The 24,793-nt window shown below is 54.5% G+C and overlaps 2 protein-coding genes across 3 annotated transcripts; both read right to left on the reverse strand.

The window, feature by feature from the left end:
- Window positions 1–2,726: 2,726 nt before the first annotated feature.
- Window positions 2,727–8,358, reverse strand: RPP25L (ribonuclease P/MRP subunit p25 like). 2 transcript variants are annotated; one of them, XM_019531872.1, is made up of 3 exons: window positions 7,798–7,871; window positions 7,740–7,755; window positions 2,727–5,070 (listed from the first exon to the last, which is right to left on the reverse strand). In XM_019531872.1, exon 3 carries the CDS (start codon window positions 5,057–5,059, stop codon window positions 4,502–4,504), a length of 558 nt encoding a protein of 185 aa, XP_019387417.1. In that variant the 5' UTR covers window positions 5,060–5,070; window positions 7,740–7,755; window positions 7,798–7,871; the 3' UTR covers window positions 2,727–4,501. The 2 variants fall into 2 exon arrangements, with proteins under 2 accessions (XP_019387417.1, XP_019387416.1); XM_019531871.1 differs by lacking the exons at window positions 7,740–7,755; window positions 7,798–7,871 and adding an exon at window positions 8,294–8,358.
- Window positions 8,359–13,740: 5,382 nt separating this feature from the next.
- DCTN3 (dynactin subunit 3) lies at window positions 13,741–20,945 on the reverse strand. The gene is made up of 7 exons (XM_019531873.1): window positions 20,815–20,945; window positions 20,637–20,721; window positions 19,661–19,747; window positions 18,642–18,725; window positions 17,339–17,397; window positions 15,325–15,384; window positions 13,741–14,266 (listed from the first exon to the last, which is right to left on the reverse strand). Exons 1-7 carry the CDS (start codon window positions 20,908–20,910, stop codon window positions 14,177–14,179), a joined length of 561 nt encoding a protein of 186 aa, XP_019387418.1. The 5' UTR covers window positions 20,911–20,945; the 3' UTR covers window positions 13,741–14,176.
- Window positions 20,946–24,793: the final 3,848 nt, after the last annotated feature.

The raw sequence follows: 24,793 nt of genomic DNA on the forward strand, positions 1-24,793 counted from the left end.
GACCAGCCCCGCTAATTGCTTTGGGGCCTTCAGAGAGCAGCGCCGGAGCAGAGGTGCCTGCAAAGAGGGCTGCGATCCAAGCGGGGTTGAGGCACTGGAGTGCGTCACTGCTGCTACGTACGGCCGAGCTGCCCCCTCCCCGGCTCGGGCAGCTCTCCGGGGCAGGGGGACAGAGCAGGGTAGTGCACAGGTCTTGCTGCGGCAGACGCCGCTACGCGCCCTGGGAAGGCTTCGACCCTGAGCCCAACCAGGCATCCCTCCAGGAGGAAGCAGTGCTCTTCTTCTCCAAGGCGTGAAGAGCTGACTGTAAAATAAAGGGCATCAGAGCTGCCACGGACTGGGCTGGAGCCAGGTCCTCGTCTTGTCCTGGCTTCTCTCACACGGGGGTTGCAGGGGCCCGCGAGGTGGCCAACCCAGCAGCTTGGCACATGCTCTGCACCTCCACAACCAGTGTAAAGTGCCTGGGGTGCAGGAGCACCATCCACGGCACGCCTGGCCTGCACTGCTTTTGACAAGGGGGTAGCGCCACTTGTGCAGGTGGGGCGGATAGCCGGTGTAAAAGGGAACCTGCAGAAGAAAAAAAGCCCCATAGACCAGACTGCGGTCAGTCTGGTTGAACCGCTCTTCTCGTTGCCAGGATTAACTCTGATGACCCCACGTTCCTCCCCAGCTTTCCCACTTGCTGTACTCCCGTCGCTCCGCTTCACGCTCTGCGCTGCCCTTTCAGTGCCTGATGGAGTCAACTCGGGTTCGCAAGAGCTTGTGCTTCTGTGTGTACACATATATATGAGAGAGAGCAAACGCAATTTCACTTCATCAGATGCCATGGAAGGACAGCACACATAGATGCGTGTGTGCACACACCTACATATCTTATTTAGCCTACAAAGGTGCAGCTCTGCCTTGCCTTCACGAGCAGGGAAAGGCAGCAGGTCAGAAGCCTCAACCCCTGCGCCCTGCTCTGTGCCACTACTTATTTATTCAGGCTGCGGCAGCACTCAGCCACCCCAAGCAGCATCAGGTGCTCGTTGCACCGTTGGCAACCTCTGCATTTGAGCTCATGGATGGGTCTTTAGGGGACTTTGAGCCCGATCTTGTGTCACAGATGCCTCTGCAGAAATTGCAGGTCTTTCTGCAGGAGAGTAGGCCGCAGACGGGGATTTCTCTCTTCCTTAAAGGAGGCTTCTACTTTGCTCCAGGGGCCTTGTGAATCCTTCTGGACAGACGGCAATCCTGAGAATCTGCCCATCTCCCCCAGGGCGAGCCTGGATGGCTGCAACACATGGTGCCTGCTCCCACCAACGTCAAGGCACTAAGATCACAGTTTTCCTAGGATGACTGCCTGTGTAACCAGCAGTTTGCGTCTCGCCGAGAGGAGAAAACTGATTCTTATCCTACACCCTGTTTTAAAATCCAGGGCAAAACATGCAGTGGGCCACCTGCCATCAGCACAGATTCATCGCTGGAGGGGAGATGTTTCATAGGCCCAAGGTGCTGTGGACCCTGAGGGCTGATGCTGCCTTTACAGCCCCCAAAGATGCTTCCCCCTGCGCAGAGCAATCCCCTCCAGGCCTCTGCAGATAGATTGACTGAAACCCAGAAGGCAAAGGGTTGTTTTGCACAGCAGGATACAAGAAGTAATGGCACCTTTCTCCACCACCCCACCTCTGTACGTACAGCGGCGGATAACGGATGGGTAACAAGGGAACTGGAGTCAAATCACTGCCTACACGGAGGAATCATCATGCGGTGGCCAAGCCAGCCCATTTCTCTGTCCTCACAAACAGGAGCTGCCTGCACTGGGTGGGATTAGGCGCAAGGAAGCAGGACTGGCAATTGTCACAGCTTTGCAGCTACATTTCCTCAAAAAGGATCAGAGCTGGGGCTTCCCCAGGGGGGCAGACGTGGGGAGAAGCCTGTTGTTAAACGCTGGGCTCTCCAGGGGAGGTGAAATTCGTCCCAGAGCTGATCACTAATCAGTTCCTTCACTGGGTTTTGGAGCCATCAGAGCTCACGCAGGACAGAAAAATGGCAGCTGAAGTGCAGCCCCCATTTTAGTCTCTCTGAACCAAACCCTTCACCCATGCACGATCGAGAGTAGTACGACCAACTGTTTCTCAAACTGTAAACACAAACAGTTTGCAGCCAGGATTAACAGGCGCTACCCACGACGTGGCAGGCCAGCAAACAGAGCTGATTATACGTGCTATTTCAGGACACGGATGTCTTTCAGAAGGGCAAATTAGCAATAAGATGGAATGGTTTTGAGCCCTAGGGCAATCAGTAAGGAGCATGCAACCCCAGCAGGCGCTTGTGCCCATTTGCTTTGACACTTATTACTTGGCGCTAAACTGGTAATTAGTTAATAAAAACCACCTGGGACCTAGATCTCAGGGTGCCAGGAACCAGGAACAGCATGCCTCTGCTGAAGATGACGGGCAAGTCAACTCTACTGGCTCTTCATCTCCTGAACATCTCCAGCCAGTCAGTCGTACAGCTTGCTGCGCTTCTGGTGGAAGACACATATATATTTCATAACTAAACAGTCTCAGTCTCAAACTCCCAAATACCTTGAACTGGGGCATGAAGAACAGGAACAGCCTAGCCAGTGGGAATTATTTGCACTTAAGCAGATGCTCACGAGCTTGGCTGACTGTAGGACCCAATCTGCATGAATTGTGCTTCGGGAGATTGTGGCAGTGGCTCAAAAACGCCCCACAAGCAGCTAGCGAAAATAGGGGCCCTGTTTATTGAAACATGTCTGAAAAAGGAATGAAACAAACCCCCCCAAAGCTGCATAAGCAGCTTCCCAGTCTCCCAAGTTTCTCACGTGCCAACACACGCTTGGCAGCTTCTCATGCGAGTAACTGTGAAGAGTCAACACTGGATGAAGTGTGGGATGGAGACAGGTCTCAGGATTACTCATGCTGTCCCTAGACCAAGAATCTGAGTTGAAGGGTATCTGGTTTCTGACTGCCCTGCTCTCAGGAAAGCTGTTCAAGCTGGAAGCAAAGGGGATCCACAGCAATGGGTCATCTCCAGGTCATACATTTCAGGACAGGCACGATGTTGTTCCATCCATTTTTGTAAATCTGCCCTACAATACAATTGACTTATTATTTCGCAGTAATGTAGCCGGGCTGTTGACACCTGAATGGAGCGCTTGTGCTAAGAGAGGTGAGAGCCAAACCACAGAAGGGACTGATTATTGTATAAATCTTCACTTTTTGTACCGTTCAGCTGCAGCGATAGTGTTGCTATCATGACGCCTCCTGGGCAGACTGGGAGGGGGGCTAACAGAGGAGACTGGAAAACCTTCACCTCCTCACAAAGGGATCTTATGCAGTTCACGTCTTCCCAATACCAATTTATGCAAGTGTTTGTCCAGTTGCCCTGGCAGTTTTCCTTGGAAGAAGGTGCTTTTGGCAGGTCCCGAAGCAGTCCTGCCTGCCTTCAGAACTGCTGCAAAAACACCGTAAATAAATCTAAATGAACAAAACCCCCCCACTTGGCTGCACACAAAGCTGGGCTGTCCCCACTCCGGACAAAACAGGTCAGAAAACCTTTCGGTGTTCGAGGTGAAATGCTGGGGAAGGAGACCGAAATGCACATCCTCTGAGCCCCACTGAAAAGTTCCGTGACAAAAAGAAAAGCTCTCACATTCATCTCAGGAACAGCTCAGTGCTTAGGTTCCAGTCCAGTGTCCGTAGTCCCATCCTCCAAATGTTATTAAGCCTCCAGTGGAAAGAAAAAACAACTAAAGATTTTTTTAATGTTAAATAAAGAGGCAACTTTCTTTTCAATACTGAAGGTAAAACAGCAGTAAAGGAAACCAGCTTTTGGCTTTGGAGTTTGCCATTAGCAGTTACAAAAAGCAGTGTAATTCTGAGATAACATCTACATGAATCAGCCCTCAACCTCCCGCAAAACGCACATAAACATCCCCATTGCACAGATGAGGAAACCGAGTCACGGAGGGGAGGGAAGGGGAGCAGTCCAAGGTCACAGTGCATCGCTGGAAGAACCGAGACCCCAGTCCCCCGTTCGCAGCACTTGCCTGTCTCCAAAGGATGAACACAATGTACCCTGAAGAGGGACCTCACGGCCGCAAAGGCTGCTGGCTGGTCCCACCCAACAAAACTGTGTTGCAATCACTGGCTGGGGGCAGCTGAAAATACAACCTAAATCGCAGCTTGGAGTGCAACCACACCGCGCCCTGCCACCATCCACCTCCAGCAAGGATGGAGGGTGCACTAATACTGAGCACTGCATCCTAAATCTTCCAATCTTACAAGCGAACGTCAGACTAGCTTTGAGAGGAGTCTGTATTTGCAACAGCTTGACTGGATTGGTTTTCACACCCTATTTCCTTCCCTCCCTCAGCTGACCTATGTTCCAGCCCTGTTGCATCAATGACCTTGGCATCATGAGCTGAGTGTTAGCATCCGAGGAGCCAGCGTATTTTCTCATCCCGTCAGTTGCTTCTGTGAACGTCTTTGCTTCAGGGTTTTTTGCAGGACTCCCCACGCTCACCAACAGATCTCGGGTGCTTTCCTGTGCTGCCAGTCCCCCTGCCCGCCCCCTGCTTCCTCTTCATTTGGCCCTGGGATTCTGCTGCAAGCGTCTCAATCCAGAAGGCCTCGAAAGAGCCTGGAGCCTGATAACCAGGCTCTTGGGGATCAAGTGCATCTTTGCTCAGCAAGATGCATATGGCAGGGATGTTCCTCTTCACTGTCAAGGTGTCGAGGCCCGCCTCAGGCACGATGGGCTCCCAAATCTCTTCAATCTGTCTGAAGAGCACTTTGGTGACCTGGTGGAGTTCCTTGAGTCTCCGCTTCATGATTTCCACGCAGGTGATGGTCTTGCCGACAGCTTTGCCCGAGCCTGTGAAAAGGATCTGCCTGACAGCATCTGCCTCCATCTTGCCGATGGCATAGCCCATTAGGTTTCTGATCTTGCTGCCATCCTTCACCTTCATCTCGATAATGTCTGAGGGCAGGTTGGAGAAAGGCAGAGGACAGGGCTTCTCCACAATCTTGCTCTTTTTATAGTTCTCCATTGCTTCCAACACTGCAAAGGAAAGCACAAATTGGTGATTATTTCTTAATCATGATTCATGAAGCTGTCTTAGAAGGATTCATCTGTTCATTCCTATCCTTATGCCAAGTAGTCTGAGGGGAATCACTGCTCAGCACAACATGCTTTGACTCTGGACATGGTTGAAATACCTACCTGAAGTCAGGAATGGCCACAGTGCTTTAATCCATAAATCAGGTATCTATATTGTGTTGCCTAAAGTGCTACCACATGCTCTACAGAAGGAGGAAAACAGTCCCTGCCTTTAAGCCATTCACCCGAGAGCAATCAGACAGTTTCCAGCACTTACAGCCATATGGCATGCAAGCACAGAGTAATCCCAGACATCCCAAATGCCTCCACTTCACATAACTCCTGTTTTAAAACCTGCTGTACAGGTGTTTAATCAGAATGGAGAGTTTAATTATAGTCATAACTAAATTGGATGCTGTCAAAGCTCAGGGCCAGGGATTCTGTGAGAAGATGGTCATGCAAAGCAGTAATAGACACGCTTTAATTAAAACATGCTGAGGTATTAGATAACACACTGCAGATATATTTGGAGCCAATGATTCTCCTGCATTCAGCCCAAGCAGTCGTATGTGGGAGATGCAACAGGACAGCCAGAAGCTGAAGAGAACCAGCATTGCCGGGTTTATTTGCCTACTGTAGGCAATTTTGGTTTTGACTGTAGACCTCCCTGAGCCTTACGCATACATCCAACAGCTGGAGAAATGGTCCAAAATCAAATGGACGAGATTCAACAAGGACAAGTGCCAAGCCCTGCACTTGGGATGGAACACCGGCGCGTACAAATACAGACGGGGAGCGAGTGGCCAGGCTGCAGTACTGTAGAGAGGGACCTGGGAATGAGTGGGCCATAAGCTGAATAGGAGCCAAAAGTACACTCTTGCTGCAAAATAAGCTCAGTCTCCTGAGCTGTATGAACTTGCAAATCAAGGCCAGTGATTCTTCTGCTCCTTTCAGCACTGGGGAGGCCTCCCTTTGAGTCCCATGTCCAGTGTACGGCTCTGCACTTCAAGAAGGATGGGGACAGTTTGGAAAGAGTCCAGGGAGAGTGACAGAAATGATTAGGGCCCTGGACGGTGAGACTGGTGAGGAAAGGCTGAAAGAGCTGGGGGTTTTAGCCTGGAGAAGAGAAGACTGGAGGGGGGATTGGATCACAGTTTGCAAATCCCTGAAAGGCGATGACAGAGAGGATGGAGATCAGCTTTTCTCTGTGGCCCAGGGGACAGGACTAGGAGTAATGGGCTCAAGCAGCAGCAGGGGAAACTGAGGTTGGAGACGAGGAGGAACTTTCAGATTAACAGAGATGCTGTGAACTCTCCATCCTTGGACGTTTTCAAGAGCAGGTTGCACAGACCTGCGCCTGTGGTGGTTCAGCCAGGGTTTAGCAGGGGCTGGACTAGATGGGACCTTATGAGGTCCCTCAGCACAACTTCCCTATGACCCTACTAATTAGAGATCAGTGGTTCCAGCCTCTGTAGACTTGAGACCCCCCACTACAGAGACTCAAGGCCCCCTTGGAAGATGCCAGATTGCTGCTTCCATTCATTATTTTTTCCCCCCACTATGGAAAAATACGATCACAATTCATAAAACTCCCCAAGCAGTGGGGCTGGAAAGCAGCAGCAGATGTCACATCTAGTTCAACCCCTGCCGGGGGCAGGATCAGCCCTGTGCAAACAACCCCGACAAACCCATCATCTAAACTCAACAACACAGACTGAACAGCCGAACCTACCACATGTAAAGCAGGGGAACCCGGCACCCAACGTCCTGCTACTATCAAATGCTGCCAATATAAGCTCGAGATCCCAGAGAGAGGTCACACCTATTACAGAAGACAAACCTTCCCTGCCACCCCCAGTACGGACCACTCTGAGCATGGGGGAAATTGCTTCCTGAGCCCAGTGCAGGGGCGAGACCCTCCAGCCAGGACCGTGAAGGGTCGGTGCCAGCAGGAGCACTGGCACAGCCCAGTCCCCATTCCAGATTGCAGCCAACAAGCCTCTGAGAGGCTTAAAACCCCCCTGACATTTAGCAGAAGGGGGGGGAAGGGGGCAACCAGCACAGCCCAGAAGCTGGGAAAACCCCACAGCAGAGCACAAGCATCGCTGCACCTAGGGCTGCCCGCCCTCTCCTGGACACCTCCAGTGCTGGAGAGCCCCCTCTCCCCCACTTCCCTGGTGTCTACTCCAATGCTTCAAAGCATTCGCACGCCCAGGGCCATGCAGGAGGGCGGCAAAACACTGCGGACGCTGGTGTGTTGACTCGGGGTCGATCAGGTGCAGGGCTGACCCTGTCTGCTACCCTGATCCCACCAGCCCCCACGGACCTCGGGGAGCAGCTCCTCCACGGACCCATTGCATGGGGCAGGCGCACCTGGCGCGCTTCATGGGCACCCGACACCTGCTCCTCTTGCGAGCAGAGGGAGATCCTGGCGCCCACCTGGAGCACATGAGGCTGCAGCCCCAGGGCCGCCGCCTCCACAGCCCCCTCACCCCGTCTCGGGACCCCCCGGCCGTCGACCTGGTCAGGGAGGAGACCGCTGCCCGCCGGGCCCCTCTTCCGCCCCCCGAACTCCTTGGTTGCACGCGGGGACCGGGGGCGCTGCCCGGCGTCCAGCGCTCGCTACGCACCTGCGACCTTTGCGGCCGACCCGGCGTCCTCTGCGCTCGACCGCGCGGCGCACTTGGCTGCCCCGTGCCGGGGGGCTTCCGCTCTCGTGGTGGGTGCAAACGCCCAGGTGTGCGGCGGGACGGATCAGAGCGCGGCTGGGGGGCGCCGGCGGTGACGCTGCTCCGCGGCGCCTGGAACCGGGCTGGGGGGCGGGAGAGAGTCAGCAGCGCCAGCGGCTCCGACCCGTGGAGCTGCCGAGGACCCCCCGCCACAGATCAATGGAACTGCCCAATGACCCCCCCCCGCAGACCAATAGAACCGCCCGAGCGACCCCCCCCCCTCAATGGAACCGCTCGAGGACGCCCCCCCCCCATGACTCAATGGAACCACCCGGGGAATGAATGGAACCTCCCGGACCTCCCGCGGGACAATGGCGTCGTCCTCACCCCCGCGGGACAGCCGCGGGCCCGGGAAAAGAATACAACCTCCCGGCACCCCGAGGGGCAACAGCGCCGCCCGCACCCCCGCGGGACAACCGCGGGGCCCGGGGAACGCACTCAGGCGCCGTCCTCACCACCGCCGCCGCCAGCAGGCCTCACCGCCGCAAGATGGCAGCCACTTCCGGCGAGGAGCGAGCACGCATGCGCGCTCGGCCCACAGAGAGGCCTCCGAACGGCATGCGCGTACGCAGGCGGGCCGCGAGGGCGCATGCGCGAAAGGCGACCCGGCCCCGCCCCTACCCCGCTTAGCGGGCGCCCCGCGCGAGCGGCGGGGGCCGGGGATGGCGCGGGGTCGCTCGCCTGCCGTGGGCCGCCCGGCGCGGGGAGGGGCCGGGAGGTCTCTCGCGCCCGCCTGCTGCACTGGGGCAGGAAGGGATTCCCCCTGCTCAGACCGGTCCGAACTGGGGGGCTTTTGCGTCCCTCTGCAGCCGGGCACAGCCCAGCGCGGGGTCCCTTGAGCAGCAGCACGCTGGCTGCGGCGCCTAGGGCTGTCAGGGTGACCAGGCTGGGACGCGGCCCCACGGCTCCAGGACTCGAGCTCAGCGAGAGCCCGCGGCCTGCAGCCTGACGAACCGCGCGTGACCGGGCTCGGGGCGGCAGAGGCTTCATCTGCAAGGGGGATGCCCCCACGCAGATGCCAGGCCCCGCAGGAAGTCAGCCCGGCTCTCCCTCCTCTCTGCCCCACCGCTCCCAGCGAGGGCCGGCGGCTGCGGCAGGTAGCTCTGCTCCCCTTCCGTGAGCTGCGCTGGATGCCACCGGCTTTCCAGCTGGGTCCCAGGCTGTGAGTCTGACCTGCGCCGTGCACGCTGGAATAAGCTGTTCCCGTCTCCTCTCTGCTGCCCTGCGGTGCTGGGGCCATCTCTTGGGCATTTCCACACTGCCGGCACTGCAGAAACACATTCCAGTGGTAGCTTTGCTGCGGCGACAGAAACGCAAGGGCTCTTCTAGGCCAAGCAGGGCCCTTACAGCCAGGCACAGGCTCTTCCAGAGCCCTGCTGCAGCAGCACCATCAGCTGGGGACTGGCTCACACAGGTGCACGAAGGGACTCTGCTCTCTTCCAGGCCTGCAGCTCCCTCTCGTGGGTGGTCGCGCGGCCGGCTGGAGCCACCGTGCGTTGGAAGTGCTGCCACTCAATTCACAGGCTCTGCGAACAGGCTGGAGGGGAACGGGGCCAGGCCCTGGGGTCTGTGCCCCACGCAGGGCCTGGCTACCAGGAAGAAGAGTTTTCAAGGACAGAGGAGCCAGTCCAATAGGAAGAGGCATCCAGGTGACAGGCACAGTCCTGACCTGGGAGGAAGAAGGGTAGAGCCAGCTTCTGGGGCTGACTGCGCAGTGTGATGCAAAGCCCTTGCAGAGCAGCTCCTGTGTGCCCACGGCACAGCCCCCTGGGATCACTTCAGCTGCAAGCAGATCTGCTTGGCTGTGGGGTAACCCAGCAGCCTAGGCCCTCCCTGACATGCCTCCCAGCCACCAACCAGGGTGCTGCATACCACACCAGGGAGAGCACGCTCCCTACATGCACCGGGGGGGATCTCATCAGACATGACACAATCCCACACCAGCCCCCTGGCGTGCTAGAAGCGGAGACAGCTACAGGCCGGCCCCCTGACCGCACAAAGATCCAGTCTCCCTACTGCCACTCTTAAGTCCGGACACACTTAACTATGTTGGGACCAGCGTGTCCCAGTTTGCAGGGACAAGTGGATTCCACAAAGCTGGGCCGAGATGCATGTTGACCGGGCCGTGGTAGCCCATGAGGCCAGCCTGGCTAAGGCCAACCAGTCCTAGCCAGTAGGACTGTCGCTGCTGGTCCTCAACCCAAATGCCCACGTACCAAACCAGGGCAGCTGGGGCAGCCTTCTGCTTGAGCCTAGAGCAGGGCTTGTGGCTAGAGCTGCAAAGCACCTGTTTTGTCATCATACCAGGCTCAGACAGCAGCGTAGCAGGCAAACTGAGTTATGCTAAGGTTCAGCCATGGCCGAGGCCTTCACAGAACTAAGCAATACAATTGTGCAAAGTGCCTTACATAAGGAACTGGAAACAGTGAGTGCTGTGATTGGTACAGTCAGCAAACCCAGGTACAAGTTTCCCTAAAAGAAAACAAAACCAAAAACCGAGTAGGATTGGAGTATCTTAATTTAAAAAGAGAAGGTATGGAACCTAAGGATCAGAGAATTTGGGATGAGAAAGTTACAAAAGTAATGAACAAACAAAGGAAAACTGTGTGTTTGTGCTGTAACTCTGGGGAGACAGAGGCAGCCGTGGTTCTTTTCTTGAATAGCTGAAAAGCCAGAAAAAAACATCCCACGTGCCCAGTGGAGGACCCGAGGCCGGTACTACCAAAGGTTGTTGCTGTAAAGGAGCCACTTGCTAGGTCGTAGTAACAGGGAGGAAACCTGTAATAGTGTTAGGGGTTACTCTTAAAGTTCACTTGATACCAAAGCGGATGAGGGGCTGTGTCAATCCTTGGGGGGTCTCTGGCGAAAAGAAGTGTATTGGTAACAAGCTCCCGTTCCCAACAGACCTGGTCATGCAGGGTTCTGCATGGCTCCACCGCCTCTCCCCTCTGGTGAGGGAGGTTCCCGGCTGCTGCTGCCTCCTCTGGATCCCACCATTGCTGTGGGATGCCTGGCTTGGTGCCTAGGGAGCCAGGTGGCTGGAGCTGGGGGCACGTGAGGGCAGGGCAATGCTGGCAGGAGCAGTGGGAAAGCTGAGCGAAGCCCATTTCCTTCCGTTCAGCACATCAGCAAGGTTCAGAGTTCTGACCCCTGAGCAGGGCCGGCCCCTGTGGACCTGAGGGCAGGCAGGTGGGCTGTAGCTCTGCAAGTGGCACGTGATGCTCCCACTCCATGACCTGCACTGGATCCCACCCAATTTCCAGGTGGATCCCAAGCTGTTAGTCTGCCCTGCAGGGCACCGTGCAGCTCAGAGCCCCTCAAGCTGCTGCTGTCACTGTCAGGGGGAAACTCACCACATCCAAACAGCAGGAGCTCCATGCTGGGCCCTGGCCATGGAACCTGCTTCTTCCACCAGGTGCGAAGGGTCTGGGCTGCCTGCCTGCAGGATGTTCTACCGCGGAGATGGGAGGCAGAGCTGCTGCTGGTGCTAGCAATGTCCAGCAGCACCTTTCATATAATCATAGAAGTTGGGTCGGAAGGGACCTTATAGATCTTCAAGTCCCACCACCTGCCTGGGCGGGAGAAAAACTGGGCTCAAATGAGTCCAGCCAGGTAGGCATCAAGCCTCTTCTTAAAGATCCCCAGGGTAGGAGCCAGCACCACTTCCCTTGGCCCTGACCGTGAAGTAGTTCTTGCAGATGTCTAATCTAAACCTCCTCTGTAATAATTTGTGTCCATTGTTCCTTGCTAGGCCACGGGGCGCTGAGGGAAACAGTGTCTCCCCTAAACTCTTCTGGTCCCCCCTAGTGAGTTTATAGACAGTCACCAGGTCCCCCCTCAGCCTTCTCTTGTGAAGGCTGGACAGGTTCAGGTCCCGCAGTCTTACATTGTAGGGTCTGCCCTCTTGTCCCCGGATCATGCAGGTGGCCTCCTTTGGACCCTTTTAATGTTGTCCACATCCCTCCTCAAGTGCGGTGCCCAGACCTGGACACAGTACTCCAGCTGCAGCCTGACCAGTGCTGCATAGAGAGGGAGGATCACCTCCCTGGCTCTACTTGAGATGCACCGGTGGGTGCACGACAAGGTCCGGTTAGCCCTGCCAACCGTGACCTCGCATTGTCGGCCCATGTTCATCTTGGAGTCAGGGAGGGCTGCCGGGCACTGCAGCAGCCATGGCCCCAAGGAGAGGACACATACCTCCATGCCTCCCGAGACATGCAGAAGCAGGAAGAGGTTTGGTGAGGCGGGTATGAGAAGCCAGAGCTCCCGACTCCTTTCTGCTCCTTGTTTTGGCTGCCAGACAATCCTCTCAGTGCATTTCTTGGAAAGCCCCCAGCTCTTCTACTCCCCGCAAGGAAAAGCTCTGAAGGCCCTGACTGAAAGAGTTCTGTCATCCACTCTGTGTTGTGGATGACACTAAGGCGTGGGGAGAAGCAGGCACGCTGGAGGAGAGGGACAAGCTACAACCAGATCTGGACAGGTTACAGGGGTGGGTGGATGAGAACAGGATGGGATTCAGTATGGACAAGTGTAAGGTGTTGCAGCTGAGGAGGAAGAACTAGCAGCATACCTACATGCTGGGGAACTCCCTTATCACCACAGAGGCTGAAAAGGATCTTGGAGTCATTATTGACTCCAAAATGAACATGGGCTGCCAATGTGGGGATGCAGTCAGGAAGGCTAACCACACTTTCTCATGCATCCACGGATGCATCTCGAGCAGGTCCAAGGAGGTGATCCTCCCCTTCTATGCAGCACTGGTCAGGCTGCAGCTAGAGTACTGCGTCCAGTTCTGGGTGCTGCACTTCAGGAGGGATGTGGACAGCATGGAGAGGGTCCAGAGGAGGCCACTCGCATGATTGGGGGCAGGTCCTGCGAGGAGAGGCTACAGGACCTGAATCTGTTCAGCCTCCACAAGAGAAGGCTGAGGGGGGACCTGGTGACCGTCTACAAACTAGCCAAGGGGGACCAGCGGGGAATGGGAGAGTCCCTGTTCCCCCAAGCACTACCGGGAGTAACAAGGAATAATGGCCCCAAGTTGACTGAGAGTGGATGCAGGCTAGATATCAGGAGGCACTACTTCAGTCAGGGTGGCTAGGAACTGGAACCAACTTCCAAGGGAAGTGGTGCTTGCTCCTACCCTGGGGGTCTTCAGGAGGCTGGATAATTACCTAGCCAGGGTTGTTTGACCCCAGTACTCTTTCCTGCCCATGGCAGGGGGTCAGACTTAATGATCTACTTAGGTCCCTTCCAACCCTACCAACTACGAAACTATGAAGAGCATGAGGCCTATGAGCCTGTGGTAGGCCCCATGCCAGCTGGCTGTGCTTCTTTCCCCTTCTCAGAGTCTCTCGTTTGAAGGACAGCTGGTAGCACCAGTCTGCTGGCAGAGTCCCCTTCCTCTGTGCACCAAACTGCAAAGCAGGGAAGGGAAGCAGCACTGCCTTGACTAGGAGCTAGAAACCTGCAGCGTGAAACAGCAGTAAGGCAGTGTCAGAAGGACCTGCTTTGTAAGGTCATAATCCTGCTGCTACAGGTTGTCAGAGCACAGGACTCTCCACTGACAAAGCATGGCGATTGACTGCCGTCCCAAAAAGGCACATACTTCAGCCAATCAGAGCAGCCCAGCTAACACCCCTCTCCCTCCCCTGTGCCAGGGAGCTAGCTGGGGCAGGCTGCCTGCTAAGTACTCTGGCTCCCAGCATCAAATTACACCTCTTGGTACTGCTGGGAGGAAGCTCACAGCCAGTCTAGCTCTGCTGACCTCCAGGCTGTGCCAGGAAGGTGACTTTCAGAGTTTGGGGACCCACAGGTATATACCACTCCAAGCACTTGCATGCTGCTGGCCCACAGGCACTGGCACAGGTGCAACTATTGGCAGGAAACACTGAACGAGACCCAGTGCCATTAGTGTCTTCAGGTTTTATTAAGGTCCAGGGATCAGCAGTAGCTGAGAGGTTGTTATAGTCAGGTCTGCCAGCCCGAACATGGGGCCAAGCAGGGCAGGAGCTTAAATAAGTTACAAATCAACAGTCAAAACCACTTGAAGAAGTGCAAATAAAAAGCGCAGACGGTTGGATTTTTAGAGGCACCAGACACTTGGCTTCACAGGAGGGAGCAAGGGAAGACGGAGCTGGCCACAGCCACCGGGTGCCTACCTGCAATGTGTTCTTACTGAAGAGGAAAATGCAGGCCCTGCTGTGCGGTGCTCTGATCCAGGCAGCCAGACAGGAATGCTGTGTGCTGGATGCTGGCTGGCAGGTCCCGCTGCCCTTTTCTCCCATGAGACCCATGTGTCTGGTGTTGCCCATGGCTGTAGGCTGTGTTTCTTGCTGCTGTCACTCTGCCACAGGCTTCACCTGCTTGGCCATTTCCAACTGGGTCAGTATCTCATCCCACTGGACAAACTGCTTCGACAGGAGCACAGTCTTATGGTGGCTCTTAAGGAAAACACGGTGGGGGGCAGGGAACCTGAGGGGCTAGGATGATCTTAGAACAGACCAGCGAGCCAAAGGGCCAGTCTGAGCACTGCTGCTCTTTAGTCATAAACGCAATTCTCCCACAAGGTCCCATAGGACAGGAATGGAGGCTGGGGTCCAGCCTGGGAAAGGCTACGGTGACATGCAGCAGCAGCAAGGAGCAAACTCTCAAGCCAGGGGAAGCCTAGTGCCTAAACTAAGTAGACCCCATGGCCCCCCACAGAACAGGGGCTTCCAAGACAATGAGGTGACAGTGCAAGCACCCATCTCCCTAGACCTCCCAGCCCATGGGATCCACTCTATCACGTGGCAATAAGGGCTTTCACCTGGACTCCGCAGGGGACAGAAGCTCAGAGTGCAATTATACCTCTGACTTAGCTCAGGCAAGCACCCAGCTACACCAGTGGTTTGTCAGCCTGGACCAGTCTTCCGCTCTGGTGAGCAGCCGGCAGGAAAGGGGGTTGAATGTAGGCTGCTCCATGGCGGTCATGAGCCCAACTCTCCCAGGCAGGTCAATCATCAGCCCAGGTGGGAGCTCTGAGATCCCCCTCACACGGACAAGGATGGAACTACACAGCGGCATCTGTGTTCAGCTTCTAAGGTAACACAGCCACACAGCTCAGCCTGCAACACAGCGGAGGGATATGGTCCTTCAGGCCACACCCTGCTGTGCCAGGTGCTTAGCTCCAGTTCCCAGCAAATGGAACCACATCTGCTGCCCCGCTACTTGACATGCTAAAGCAGCAGGGGACCTTTTTGGCAGGCACATCACAAGTTAGCCCTGCACCCTCCCCGAGTGTCAGTGTGGTTCCTAGCCCGATCTGCTGCTCTGCTTCCTACCCCAATACCACACACCACACACAGACTGCCTGTGTCACTTGTGGCACCGGTGTCATGGATTGGCCAACCCTGGGCTAAAGAATCCTAGTAGAGGGTGTTCCTGCTAGTTAATGACCCCAAAGTGAGGTGCCCTGCTGCCCATGACCGTGGCACCAGGCGAAGGATACCATCTTGTTGTAGTCTTCTAAGAGTGCTTTGACGTTTTCAGTGATAGCTTCACACTGGTCCTAAAGGAAGAAAACACTCGGTGAGCAGGCAGCAGTGCCAGCCTCACACTGACACGGCACTTCAGAGCATTTACCCACCCACCCCTGAAGGAAAGTTACTATCCCAGGGAAGCCGGGACAAAGAGACAGTGTCCTCTCAGGCCAGGGCCAAGAGCAAAACTCTCCAGTTCCTGGCTTCGATTTCTTTTTTTTGATCATCCAAATGTGATGACTTCTATCAACAAAAAAACACAGGCGAAGGTGCCAGAGAGCACAGGCCAGAGCAACAGAGGTGCTGAAGTGATCCAACGTCCATCTTCCCCTCCCCACCCTCTGTACCTTGCTCCTCTCTTGAGTAACAGGTGCTTTGGGCAGCAACTGTTTTGGACTCAGCAACTAACAAGGACTGCTCAAACCATCACAACTGCTATGCAGCAGTAGTGCAAAGGTCACAAGTAAGATCAGGGCCTTGATGTATATACTAGGGAGCCCAGTGAGCTTCCAGTGGGGAGACAGACAAACCCCAAGGGGAAAGCGAGAATGGGGAGAGACTACAATGACACTACAAAGCAAGGAACAATGGCCCAGTGGGGGCTCAGATGAGGGTTCAAATAAACAAAAATCCCAAACAACTCCCATGCAACAACAGGCGAGTCCCAGCACTTACAGCAGGGGCGGGCAGTTGTTTCAGGTGACCGGCCACGTACTGAGTTTTGGCAAGCCATCAAAGGGCCGCAAGACAGGCAGCCAGGGGCAGATAAATATAAATTTTCTAAATTTTTTAGGGGCCCCGTGGGCCAGATAGAATGGTCTGGTGGGCCGCATGCAGCCCCCGGGCTGCATTTTGCCCACCCCAACTTATAGTTTCATAGTTGGTAGGGTCGGAAGGGACATGAGCAGATCAAGTCCGACCCCCTGCCAACTAGGAAAGAATGCTGGAGTCAAACGACCCCGGCTAGGTATCTAACTAGCCTCTTTTTGAACACTCCCAGGGTAGGAGCCAGCATCACTTCTCTTGGATTTTGTGACCTGATTGTAAAAGGCCACCAGGTTGGTCTGACAGGACCTGCCCCTAATGAACCCATGCTGGTTGCCCCTAAGCACAATCTCCCCTGCTGGTCTCTTGCAGATGTGCTCCTGGATAATTTTCTCAAAGAGCTTCTCCAGGACTGAGGCAAGACTAATGGGCTTATAGTTACCTGGGTCCTCCTTCCTCCCTTTTTTGAAAATGGGGACCACAATGTTCTACTTCCACCTCCGCCTTAGCCTTAGCCTTCCTACCAGCCCCCTTACAGTCTCGAAGAATGGAGGTATAATCCTATAATCAATAAACTTCTGTGCCTCAATTCTCTGCCCTGGGAAGTAGAAACACTAAGCTATGTCCATTGCAGTCTAAATGGACTGACTGATCAAGATGTTGAACCCCCCTGCAAGCTGAGTGTGTTCAGGTGACACACTCAGACAGGATTTCTTCCAAGTCAGTGCCAGGGCCAGGATTTAGATAAAACTGAAAACCATAATGCAAACCAGCTAGACAGGTCATCTCCAGCTGGGCTCTTCATCCCTCATGTTTAACAGAAGCCCACCCCACCTCTCCTTTTCTGCTGAAGACAAAGACCCTTCAACTCCCTGCAGGGGGGCTGCAAACAGGATGGAGCTGGACTGTTCTCCCTGGAGCAGATGACAGGACAAGGAGCAATGGGCTCAAGCTGCAGCAAGGGAAGCTGAGGTCAAGTTATGTAGAAAAACCTTTCTACGTATAGCATAGTAAAGCACTGGAACAGGCTCCCCAAAGAGGTGGTGCAGTCTCCATCCTTGGAGATTTTGAAGACCTGGCTAGACAAAGCCTTGTCTGGGATGATGTAGTTGGGGCTGGTCCTGCTCTGAGCAGGGGGTTGGACTGGATGTGACCTCTGAGGTTCCTTTCAACCCTCATTGTCTGTGATTCTAAGATGGCCAAAAACATTCACGCTACCTGCTGCTGTATGTGGATTTGAGAGAGCCGCTGCAGTTTGGTCGCATGCTCAGGAACCGCTGAAAAACAGAGAACAGGATTCAATTAGATACTCTGCATTAACATCAGTGGGATTGTATAACCTTTATCTTGGGCTTTGCCTAACACATGTCTGCATTAGAGGGAAGCTTTTAACAGCTCAGAGCAGACTAACACAGCCCATCCAGCCCTGTTTACTACCATTTAAAGGGCTGCAAGTTAACAGAGAAACATTGTGACATTTGCTTGAGGATCAGGACAAACTAAAACCAGCCCCTGGTCCGCCCCCTATTGCTTCCACAAGCTTAGTACATGCATAGGAAATACGTGGAATATCTTTCATTCCTTTACCTACCGGCAGACACTGACATGGTTGTTTTACTTTTTCCAATGTAAAGTCAAGGGGTTGTTACAAAGGACATCCGTCTTGACCTCCATTTTACTCCCCCTAATAGTCAAGCTGAGAGTGCTCCTACTTCTCAGGGACAGTTACCAGCACAGAAGTACAGCATGGGCTCCAGGCCACTTGAACTCAGCCTCACCATCAAGTGATGGTACCATGGCCAAGACAGTACACTCAAACCTGTGCTACAGAGGATGGTGGCCATGCAACTGATGGCGCTGCACTGTTTTGGGCTCTGCAGCCTTCTCAGGGCTGGTCTCCAAGGGAGGGCAGGCCATAGCAGCCAAAGAGTAGCTAGTACCTGTGAATTCACTCCCTAGGAAGTCCAATTTTACTAGCTCCCCAGCACTGAGGCATGCGGCTGGCTGCAAACTCTTCAGATACCGGACCTGCTAATGCAAGGATGGGTAAAATACGGCCAGCAGATCCTGCTGCTCCCTGGGCACGCAGCTACGCAGACCAGGTAGCAGTGGCTCCTTCTGACTGCTGCCATCGCTGGTCCCAGCCCTGTGGTACTGGCAGGGACCCGCACATGCAGCCCTGCCCTTGTCCTGTCCCACACCCACTCTGGACTCAGCCTGACAGAGTGAACCAGCTCTGGACTAGCCAGAACCCGCACGCACAGCCCCAAACTGGTCCACACCTGCTCTGGACGCACCTGCCCACACTGAGCAGTAGAGGGCTGACTGGCCTGCAGCAGCTCCCCAGAACTGCCTATGTGGCCCATAGGCCCAAATAACTGCCCATCCCTATGCTAATGGCTTCCTTTCGGTTTGAGGCAGACAGCATTTCCATACCCTTTTTGGCACAAGGGCATAAAGAAGTGGATGCTGCTTGAGGCAGCTTGCAACCCTAAGGCAGTTGTGGGGGAAGGGGCATTACCTTTGATGTAGGCGCTGTCCAGAAATGGCTGGAGGTTACTCACTTGCTCCAGCAGAGCTGCCTGGGACAGGATGAACTGCTCCTCTGATGGAAAGAGACATAGGAGGAATGCAGGGAAGCAAGACATTACTTGAACTTTGAGGCACAAGGTAAAAAAGGAGTCGCACTGACTTTCTTTCCCCTTTCCTCCAAGCAAATCGCACGTAAATCCTTTAAGCAAAGTGATGCTTGTTACCCGAGCGCTTTCAGGAAGCAAAGGCCACTAACTGAAAACTTCAGCACATGGGGGGAGGGGGGGGGGAAGGGGTGGTGGCTACCAAATGGAGATTCCTATAGCCACAGTCAAGGTGACTTGCCTCAAACTAAACCATACATGGGTGGAGGAGGAAGCCCTCAAAAGCACCAGCCATTCTTGCTCCCTCATTCTGTGTTACTAAAGCAACATCTTAGGCTTTGATTTCATCTTCCTGGCACTAGGGGGCATCAGGGGAAACTCTGCTGAAGTTACTGGGATCATGGGCTCAGGCTCCAGAGGCAAGGGCCCAGGCCTTGCCTGTGCACAGCTACACAGGACTGGAAGTCAGGCAGAGAGATTTAATCTACATCCAGGGCTTTAAGGCCTCCAAGCACAGCTTTGTTATGTCAACAGTTTAGTAAACCAGTAGAAACTCTCCCCACCTTGCCCCAAGTACTTTCTTCCTGACTCAGGCCAGGACAGACCAGGCAGCATTACTCTTCAATCATTTGGAGAAGTTACTTCAGCAAAATGGCAGGCACCTCCACAGAGGAGCAGGCCACCCTCCCCAGCTGCATGGCCAGCTCTCGCTGGATGCTCAGCGGACTGCTTTTCTCCTCCCAGCTCATCCATTTCTGATCTGTAGCTGCAACACAGAGCAGGCTGCAGGGACACACTGGACACCAAAGACAGCATTTCTTTTCTCAGCCCCCTGATCAGAAGTTGTGAACGGGATGGAAACCTTTTCACACAACTAAAAAAGTCTATCTACTTCATCACATACCTGCCAAGATGAACTGCAGCTTCATGGCATCAGGGATGGCCATGCGATCGATGTACTGAGGGTCCATGTATTTTATCACGTCTTCAACTGATGCAGTTTCAGGAAAGAAAGAGCAAAAGGGAAATTACTAGATTTGCAAGTGCCGCCCGGTGCCAAACTAGGCTTGCTAAGGTGTTTTGATGAAAAACCCTGCGCGTACAGTATTTAAGGCAGGATGACGAACTTCCATTGCAGGCTTTTGGAGGCAGGGTTTTTCACCCCTGCACTCTTTGAGTCCTGTGCTAAGGGGAGCAGGCTGAATAGATCAGGCAGTGATTCAGACGCAAGGTGCAGAGGCTTTGTTGTACTCCATCAGAGTCGCTGGCATACCCAACATGCATGTCGCTTAGTAGAGATGCCCCAGATCTCTACGTGATCTGTGTCCCTCACCCCAGACTTCCCTTACCATCATACAAGGTCCCCTACTTTGCTAGAGGGATCACAACCCATCTAAAAATCAACAGCCAAAGACACATCTAGAGCAAGGTGTCTGGTTTTCACAAGGTCCTGCTTTAGGTTTCATTGTGTCATCTTATAACATTAGCGCTGCAGATATCATCAGCTACTGTTTTGCCATGGGAGGTATTGGCGCTGTGTCTTAGCCACACTGTTAAAATAAAAGCAGCGGCACCAGCACAGACCACAAATGGCGGGGAGAAGGAAACAAGACAGCAGCGAGGAAGCAGAAAAATCCCCTGCTTCTCTATTTTCTTAAGAAGGCGCGTATGTCCCAATGGATACTTCCAAGACTATGGAAACGCAGTCATTCATCCAAGCCCAAGGTGTAAAAAGAAATTATAGGCGTTGTAAAAATAAAAGCAACAGACAGCTGCACCACGGACCAGACTTTTATCAGCAACCAAATTAACCCCCCTCCCCCCATAATCCAAGGATCTTGACTGCCCCCATAATCCCCCCGGGACGGATGTTCGCTTACTTTTCTTGAATAAAATCTTAACCCTCTCTCGTTTGCTCGCCACGTTCCCCAGAACCACCTGCACTTTCACCAGCCCGTCCGCCAGCTACAAGGGGAGAGAGGAAAAAAAGAGTCGTGAGCCCTCGACCCGCGGGGGGGGTGACCCGACCCGGGCCGACCCCGACCCCGACCCCCGCACCTTGCGCGGCCCGCCGGCCCCGGGCCCAAGCACACGCCGCTCCAGAGCCTCCAGCCGGGCCTGCAGCCGCCGCACCTCGGCCGCCACCGCCGCCATCTTGCCAACGCCCCCCGCGCCGGAAGCAAAGGCGGGTCCCCGCCGCCCCCAACAGCCAATAGCCACACGCGCCCCCCGAAAGGGATGCGGCGCGAGCCGGAAGCGGCACCCAGGGGCACAAGGAAGTGGTTGGGCGGGGGGGGGGGGGCAGCGCGCTTCCGGCCTAGCACTTCCGTGTCCAGGCGTTGCCATGGAGATGGCGGGTCCCAAGCCTGCTTCGCGTAGTCCCCGGTGTTGTCATGCCTTTGCCTCCCTGCCTCGAGGAGCCTGGGCGGCCCCGCCGCGGTGCTGCGGTGTCGGGTGAGGGCGGCTCCGGCTTCCTGGCCGCACGGGCATTGCCGCGTCCGTGGGCTCCTGGAGCTCCTGTTGACTATACCTGCCATCAGATCTACCCGCCGTCAAATCTCCCTGCCGTCCTACGCACCCCCCATCAACTCTACCTCCCGTCAGCTCTGATGCAACGCAGACCTCACACCCGAACCTGCCCCCGGTAAAGCAGGGGGACCGTCCGTGGCCTGGCTTCTGTATAACGTTGTCAATATAGGCTGAAGAGTGCCAGGTAGCGGGCCGTACCTTGCTAAAGACGAAGGCTAAACCCCCTACCAGTATGCACCAACCTGAAGAAAATGTTTAAAGACATCCCAGCTGAAAGATGGAAAGAAGTTGGAAGTTATCTGCAAGTTGGGGAGTGGGGGAAGCCCAGGCCTGATCCAGTGCTGCAGGAGAAGGGGTTTCGGCCAGGCCCCAACCCAGCTACATGGAGGAAACGAGGCCTGGCCTGGCCCTAGGGTTGCCAACTCTGACTGAAGCTATTCAGGGAGACTTTTTTTCCCAACATAACATGATCCAGGGGACAGCAGGGCAGGCCCTACGAAGAGAGGCGATGGGACCTGAACCTGTTCAGCCTCCACAAGAGAAGGCTGAGGGGGGGCCTGGTGGCTGTCCATAAACTGGTCGGGGGGACGAGCAGGCAATGGGACAGTCCTTGTTCCCCTGAGCTACCAAGTGTGACAAGGAATAACAGCCATAAGTTGGCTGAGAGCAGATTCAGACCTCACCCTGTCCTCACATGCCCCCAGCTCCAGCCACCTGGCTCCCTAGACATCAGGAGATGCTATTTCACTGTCAGGGTGGCTAGGATCTGTAACCAACTTCCAGCGATAGTGGTGCTTGCTCCTACCCTGGGGGTCTTCAAAAGGAGGCTAGACAACTACCTAGCTGGGGTCGTTTGGCCCCCATACTCTTTCCTGCCCATGGCAGGGGGTCGGACTAGATAATCTGCTCAGGTCCCTTCCGACCATGTCAACTATGAAGTTATAATGTCATTAATTGTACTGTTCAACCCATTCACAGTATCAATCGCCCAGATTGCTTTTAATAGTCGCTGGGAGATCAGTGCTAATTCTGGTAGACTCCCAGCCAATCCAGGAGGGTTGGCAACCCTACCCAGCCCTGGTGTGGCCACGTATGGGGAGGGTTATATCCCAGCTCCCAGCCGCCCATGAAGCTTGGGGTCTTGGCAGCAGGGAAGGGTGGCAGTGCTGCCATTGCTCCCTGACTGCCAAATTTCCCAACTTGTGATGAGCCCTGCAGGCCTGAATGCAAGGCTCTGCAAGCTACTTTTGCCTCACAGGCTAGAGGTTCAGCACCCCTGTAGGGTTGCCACCTCTGTTTAAATCTATTTCAGGAGGTTTCATCACATGAAGTAATAATATTAATGACATGAATACACTACGCAGCGTAGCATAGTAGACTAAAGGAACAACACCAACATGCCCACAAGAGACGACACCAACATGCCTGTGTGCTTGCACATATCAGTTACGGATTATGGCGTGTAGACGTTATGTCAAGAAGACAAATGCACATTATTATTACGTTTTAAAAACCCATACGACTACTGTATAAATCAGATCCAACATTTAATATTTATTTTTATGAATGCCCTATCATTTGTCTCCCAGGCGACTCTCAGCAGTCTCCTGGAGATGTATATCTAATTCCTGAAGATGCCAGGACAGGCCTGGAGGGTTGGCAACCCTACACCCCTGTGCTAAGCAGTTGTAAGCAATGGTGACAAAAAGCAACATGGGAGAAAGAGGCTTGGTGACTGCTGGCTGACTTGAGAAAGATAATAAAAAACGCATAAATGAGAAAAAAAGGGAGGGGAAACAGCAGGGAGTCCACAGGGAGTCCGAAAACAGCAATTGAAAAACTTGAGAACAAAGGTAAAAGGTAAAAACTCACTCATGAGACAGAGATGACAGAACTGAAGTGCTGGCGCATAAGCTTGGCCAATGAAACAAGTAGAAACAAACACCCTGACACTGAGAGGGAAGAGTGGGCATGATACAGGGGGAACACAAGGATAAATTGACCTAGGGGAGACCCAGGGGAGTGTGAATCACGTACGGTGTCTACCTGTCAAGGACAAGCTGCACTGAGTTGCACTGACTGTTCGTCAGTCCAGCGGGTGTGCTGTCGGAGACCAATAAACATTTTTGAGCTTTTGCCGCTGAACACAGATCTGAGTTGTGTTTTCTGCATTGCCTTTGGGATCTGGGGGGCGGCTTGCTAGCATCAGCTGTATGAAACACAGACCCCAGCAGTCTGTGTATCAAAAGTAACAGCAACCAGATACCACTCAACCCGAGAAAACACACTGCACGCCTCAGAAGAGCAAGCAGCAAGGCTGGCATTCAGGGAAACAGCCTCTGCAAGGGCTGAGGAGTCAGCTGGAGCAGTGTGTCAAATGTGTCAGCCCCATATGTTGGATGAGTGGCATGGGGCTGGCCCACAGGCCTAATGAGACCCTCAGTCCTGCCCTGCCTGCTAGATCCAGCATGCGGGGCTGGTGTGTGGGAGCCGTGGATGCCCTAGACGTGTGCAGTGGGCACCAGATCAGGGCCAGTCCATTGTGCACGGGTTGCAGGGCCAGTTCAAGATCCACGGGCAACACAGCAGCCTGGCCAGTAGGGCTTCGCAGGCTGGATTTGGCCGGCAGGCTGCCTCTTAGACACCCCGGATGTTGAGTTTGACAGCACCGCTCAGGCTCACATCTGGATCCATGTCAGGACCCAGGCCTTGCTCTCAGAGCTGCTGCAGCCTCATGACATTCAGTGCATCTTTGTGGTGCCCCGAGGTGAAGCTTGTGTCCTGGCATGGTGTGATGTGCCACTCTGAATACTGTGCCCAGTGCTGGTCCCCACACTGCAAGGATGATGAGTGCTACAGAGGTGCTTTGGTACAAGGAGAGACTCAAGATGCCAGGCCACTTCAGTTTAGAAGAGACGCTTGAGCGGGGACAGGAGAAGCATTTACAACGTACTAAATGGTGAAGAGAAAGTCAATAGGGATTTATTACTGACTGTCTCTCACCAGACAAGAACGAGGGGGCACCACATGAAACGAGCAGGCAGTCAGTTTTAAACTAATGCAAGGAAGTTATTTTCCATCGGCTGTGGCATTAAAGGGTATGGCTCGTGGCCACCAGATGTGGTGGTAGCTGAGAGTTCAGCCAGATTGAGAAAGGGATGGGACACGTGTTTGGAGGAAAGGGGCATTAGTTGCTATTGAGCAGGGAGTGAGGGGCACGGCCTCTGAATCAGAACTTAAATGCTGGAGGCTGCAAAGGGGAGAGGAACAGGGGAAAAAACCCTGCTCAGACCCAGGCCACTCTCCCTTCCAGCCTCCACTGTCTGCCGCGGCATGACACAGACTGGGCAAGACAGACCTATGGTGCTGAGGAAATTAGCTGCGGTCATTGTGCAACCCTGGCACGGCTGTATGAGCACTCGTGGGGCTCTGGTGTGGTGTCAGAGGACTGGACGAGGGCCAACGTGGTTCCCATCTTCAAAAAGGGGAGGAAGGAGGACCCAGGAAC

Source organism: Crocodylus porosus, unplaced genomic scaffold, assembly GCF_001723895.1.
Source record: "Crocodylus porosus isolate Cpor-Errol unplaced genomic scaffold, CroPor_comp1, whole genome shotgun sequence".
In the NCBI taxonomy this organism is placed as follows: Eukaryota; Metazoa; Chordata; order Crocodylia; family Crocodylidae; genus Crocodylus; species Crocodylus porosus.

What these genes read in the sequence shown, in the direction of transcription:
- RPP25L (XM_019531871.1), bottom strand. Translation starts at nt 5,059, where the DNA reads ATGGAGAACTATAAAAAGAGCAAGATTGTGGAGAAGCCCTGTCCTCTG.
- DCTN3 (XM_019531873.1), bottom strand. Translation starts at nt 20,910, where the DNA reads ATGGCGGCGGTGGCGGCCGAGGTGCGGCGGCTGCAGGCCCGGCTGGAG. An exon ending in GGGCCGGCGGGCCGCGCAAG is followed by an intron (nt 20,722 to 20,814) that starts GTGCGGGGGTCG and finishes CTCCCCTTGTAG; the next exon opens with CTGGCGGACGGGCTGGTGAA. An exon ending in TAAGATTTTATTCAAGAAAA is followed by an intron (nt 19,748 to 20,636) that starts GTAAGCGAACAT and finishes AAACTGCATCAG; the next exon opens with TTGAAGACGTGATAAAATAC.